At 30.1% G+C, this 5,224-nt stretch overlaps 1 protein-coding gene across 1 annotated transcript; it reads left to right on the forward strand.

The window, feature by feature from the left end:
- LOC118039021 (uncharacterized) lies at positions 1 to 737 on the forward strand. The gene is made up of 3 exons (XM_035045585.2): positions 1 to 140; positions 235 to 303; positions 426 to 737. Exons 1-3 carry the CDS (start codon positions 81 to 83, stop codon positions 498 to 500), a joined length of 204 nt encoding a protein of 67 aa, XP_034901476.1. The 5' UTR covers positions 1 to 80; the 3' UTR covers positions 501 to 737.
- Positions 738 to 5,224: the final 4,487 nt, after the last annotated feature.

Genomic DNA, 5,224 nt, shown 5'->3' on the forward strand with positions numbered 1-5,224 from the left:
TGTGTTTTGAATCTTTCAAGTGTTTTAGCTTTCAATTCATCTGTGTTCTCTCAATCTTTCAAAGAAATCAATAACAAAAAATGGCTGACAACACCCAGAAGATGAGCTACCAAGCTGGTGAGACCAAAGGCCAAGCTCAGGTTAGCTTATGAATTTCTTTCTCTATTTTGCTTTTGTTTTTATATATAAATTAATGTGTAATGCTCTATAACATATCGATTTTGTTTGTTTCAGGAGAAGGCCAGCAACTTGATGGACGGAGCTGGCAATGCTGCTCAATCTGCAAAGGAATCAGTGCAAGAGGTTCACATATTTTAATTTGTTCAATCTCATGTTCTATATTTTTTTAGAGAATTCATTCTCACCACAATGGCACAATGGATTGTGCATCAGATTTTAATTTTGATAGTTCCTTCTTCGTGTAGGCTGGTCAGCAGGTGAGGGCTAAGACACAGGAAGCTGTTGAAGGAGTAAAGAATGCAACTGGCATGAACAAGTGAAGCTGGATCGATGGAGTCCAATGATCGTCTGCTGCATCAAATTTAGAAATTAAGTGCAATTTTCATCTATTCAGCACCTTTTTTTTTTCCTGTCTTTCCGTTTGTATAAAGAAGAGAGCTCTCTGATATGCGGGGTTCTCTAGTGAGTTTGTAGGCTCATGCATGTTTGCGCTCATTAGAAATTTGTTACTTTAAGTTCAGTACATGTTCAAATGTTTCAGTTTATGAAATCATAACAGTGCCAGCTTAGTGCTTCATCAATTGACCCTATAAGTCCAGATGGCCTAAAATGCCCATTCCCTTCTTAAATATATTTGATTACGACAAATATCGTGCGTTTAAGGTGTGTTTTTTTTTTTTAAATGTTTTTTTTAATATATTAAAATGATTTGTTTATATATATATATAACATTTACACATCAAAATTATTGAGAAAACACACAAAAAAGCTTAATGTATTTACAAGTAAATGTTATATTGTTCGATAGTATAGCACAAGTAATTTCGCTAATCCTTCTTGTCATTTTAATAAAACTCAATTTAACCTGACAGGTTAACTCGAAATCCGTTGGAAAGAGCTTTTTGCGATTTTACATAGGTGAAAATTGAAGTTGTATATGATTCGGCTAAACAGAGAGACCCTCACTAGTAATAGAAATTCCCTTCTCCTTCAACTGTTCTTCATTTCTTCTTCCTTTTATTCTCGATCGAGCTGTTTATATTTTTGAGAAAACATTAAAGAACTCAGTCGATTCTAGCTCTCTCTATTCTCTGTTTCTTCATTACAGGTAATTTATTCTTTCATTTTGTGGGTTCCTTTTCTTCCTCTTGGTTGAAAACAGCTCCAAGTAGCTCGCCATAAAGTCTATCACCTATTTCAAGGATGCTTAAGATTATGTGGTGACAAGTGACCGTGTTAATTTCATGTACATCATTTTGACATGGTCAAAGTAAGGAACCAAAAACGTTCATATTCTTGTTCTATATGTTAGTGTAGTAAAATTGTTGATAATTAGTTGAATGATATATTGGAAGAAAAATAGCAACAAAAGAAAAGAAAAGGTTGGATTATTAGGGATTAATTTGGCAAAGCAAAACTTTTGTTTTCAGTTTACCATGCCTTGATAGCATCCATTTCAGGCTCTTTGTGGCATTACCAATTTGTTCAGGATTTGTGGCCCTACCAGTGTAATAGAACAAACAGGAGATACGCAATTGTTTTCATTTCTTGTTAGTTCTGCTGTTAAAACCAGCTGCAACTCCTCCACTCCCTTGAGTCCAGACCAATGTCATTAAAACCGACAATGACAGTAACTTAGTCAAGTTATTGAGTCATTGGTTCAAACAATGTTATTGGCTTATGAAGTCAATTGTGTATGATATTGGATTATCCATTTCATCCCACCGCACGTTTAGATATGTATCTACATTTATGTGGAGAAATTTAGTCATTCATTTCAATTTCTTTAAATTGTAAGGATAATCTTATTAATAAGCCTTCTCTTTTCTATACGTCACAGTAGTATCATTACTCTATAATTGAAAAAAAAACATATATTATACCAATATTTTATATCTAATTTATAATAGGGTACTTTAGATGAGTTTTTCAATTAAATGATAATGTGTATGTTGTCCCATATTACTTGGAAAAAGAGTGGTTTGATTGTAGAAAAAGAAAATGGTGTGTATATATATGCGTTTATTTCATGTATAGTGTAATATAGTATAATACAATATATTTTAATGTCTTCTCATTGATCATGTTGCAATTATGTAAAATATTGCAATTATGTAAAATGTTTTCTCAGCATGTACTCTAGATACTAATCCTTGAACGACTTAATCATCTCAACCTTCAATTTCTGTATCAAGTGGTATATGATAAAAAATAAATATGGCTTAGGGCCATTAATGAAAAGCTCTTGAATTATATGTGGGATGTAAAAAACTAAAATTAGTATACTTATATTATGGTAAAGCTTTTACGAGTGGAGGGATTAATCGACTTAAGTAATATTTAGCTCAAACTAAAGGACAAGTGAAACAATGCTTCAAATGTCCTCCAGATGTTCAACATCAAACACTTTTGAAACTTCACGGGAATGTTGAGAAGAAAAAAAGAGCTAGAGAAATGCAAGCAAATTTTAATCAATATACTACACAACATATGGATAATGAAGAGAGGAATGTTTAGACATTTAGAAAATGATGACTATTGCACGTGCGCGCATGACATAGAGAGATTTCCAACATAAGAAAGTACTGGTTGTGGCTAGGGTACGTATTAACATCTCAAGTAAACCTTATCTGAGGTAAGTTGCATTGTATGATCTAGATATGGTTTAAAAGAGTTGATATGTTCCTAGCTAGTGGTTCTTATATGGCCCAAAACAAAGATTTATGTTCATGAATAAATATGGTATTTTGAATTTATTATGGGCTTGTATGCCCAGATAAATCTTTATACGAAGAATCTATGTAGGTTTCATGACAAGGTTCACCTATCCTGAAAAGTAAAAATATTTCCCACAACTCATATATTGTGGTGAAAAATACTTTCAATTAAAATTGATAAATATTAACAAATTTCTAAGAATTTTCTAGTCAACTCCTGATATTTAAATACTATCATACTTGTAAATCCAACATTTATACCAGAATATTGACTATTAATTTTTAGAAAAAGAAAAAAAGAAGAAGAAAACTTATTAGGATTATTGAAATATTGGTCAAATCCTTAAGAAATTTTACAAACTTGTTGTAAATTCCATAAAAAATGCAAAGAAATACAAAACAATAAATAAATTAAAACAACATTAAAACATTTTTGTCTCTTTTTTAAAAATAAAATGCAATTTTTGCAAGGATTGAGTTGTATGCAACATGCAAAAATCTTTTTTTTTTTTTTGTCAAATGCAATTAAAATATTTGGTTAAAAAACTTTTATCTTTTGTCATTTTCCTTTTCTTTAATCATTCATTTAACATAAAATTAATAAAATAAAATACAAACACACACACTCTTTTTTTTTTTTTACTATATTTTTACTCACACACTCCCACAATTACATGTTTACAAGCCAGACATATTCAAAATTTAACAGTAATTTAAAACACATTAAAAATTTAAAAATCTAAAAAATGCATCTTCCAAAGGTTGGAAACAGGTTGGAGAGATTGTTGATAACTCAGGACGTACATTAAAAGATTATGAGACTACTGGAATAATAGTGGCATGTGAGTTTTATGCGCCACAATCATTGTTGGCCCATGAAACCATGTGCCACCACATGTGAAACAAGAAAGATGGATGGATTTGGAGCAGTTTCATCCTTTTCTTCCTCTCTGTACTTGCGGTGAGTAATAGCGAAGCCATATAGGGTCAAGAGGGGGCAATTGCCTTTTTAATCTTTTTTTTTTCAAAATACTTTTTATATTAGAATATTAATAATATCTTAACAGGTTTAATTTTATTTTTTGGCTACTAATTTAACCCAAGTTAGCTATTATTAACTTACAACATAATATAATATATAATATATATGTCCAGGACATTTCACTAATCTTTTCCCTTTTCTTTCTTTTTCTTCAATTAATTAACCAAGAGTTTTCTTTCTTTCTTTCGAGCTACTATTCTTGCCTCTCTTCCATTTACAAAATTTATCTTCAAGTTGTAAGCTCTTAATTCGTTAAGCAAATAAGATCTTATGTTTTATGTTCTAGGTAAGTTTCCTTCATCTTTTCTATTTGTTTCATTGTTTAATTTTAGTTTTATTCATTTACAATTAGTTATTGAAAATGTTAGGATTTATAATAATTTAAGAGTTTGTTAAATTAATATGTGTATGAGTAATATTATATGCATATGGATATGAATTGAAATGAGTTTTGATGAATTGATAAGTATTTTGCTATGAATTTCATATTGAAAATGGATGGTAATGAACGTACTAGTGATTAAAAATAAAGTATAGGACAATTCAAAAAATTAGGGACACAATAGAGAAATAAAAAAAATTAACATTTATATTTAACCCACATGTAGAAAATAATAAGTTAACAATAACAACATTAATTTGTCATGACAATCCTTTTAAGCTATGATTTTAGCCACTCTTTATCATATGTCAGTATAAAATTGTTGTCAAGAACTTCACTTGTCCTTAAAAGATTTAGAAAACACAAGCCTTTAACCCACTGTAAACTAAAAATAGATGAATGACAGTTTGATTATATATATTGAGAAAAATATCTTCGATGAAATTGATAATAAATTTATTATGAAGCGGTTTTAAAATATAGAACTCGAAAATAATAATTATAACATAAGTTTTTTCAATTTGAAAATATTCTTAAATTAATTTTGTTTGATACGAGTTAATACATATATTTCAAATTTATTTCTCTATATAATACATGTATATATAATACAAAATATGAAATATTTGTTAATAATTTATCCTTTTATTTAAAAAATTATAGCTCCGCAATTGGCAGTGAGTGTCATTATTATCTGTAAAAGCCATAAAAAAATCACACAACCCAACAACACTTGCATCTCCTCTCCTCAGATTTGTATCTGTCATTTTAAGAAGCAAGGTTGACTTGTCAAGCCCATGGACTGGCAGTGGCTACAGGCCACAATGTTTGCGTTAATGGTGGCCATTGTCGTAGGTTTCTGTCACCGGTTTTTGGAAGAAGGTTGTCGGTGGTTGATTAGTG

This window comes from Populus alba, chromosome 4 (genome assembly GCF_005239225.2).
Source record: "Populus alba chromosome 4, ASM523922v2, whole genome shotgun sequence".
NCBI lineage: Eukaryota > Viridiplantae > Streptophyta > Magnoliopsida > Malpighiales > Salicaceae > Populus > Populus alba.

Bases quoted from the DNA above. Each gene is read 5' to 3' on its own strand.
- LOC118039021 (XM_035045585.2), top strand. From the start codon at position 81: ATGGCTGACAACACCCAGAAGATGAGCTACCAAGCTGGTGAGACCAAA. The intron at 141-234 runs GTTAGCTTATGA...TGTTTGTTTCAG, and splicing joins AGACCAAAGGCCAAGCTCAG to GAGAAGGCCAGCAACTTGAT. The intron at 304-425 runs GTTCACATATTT...TTCTTCGTGTAG, and splicing joins CAAAGGAATCAGTGCAAGAG to GCTGGTCAGCAGGTGAGGGC.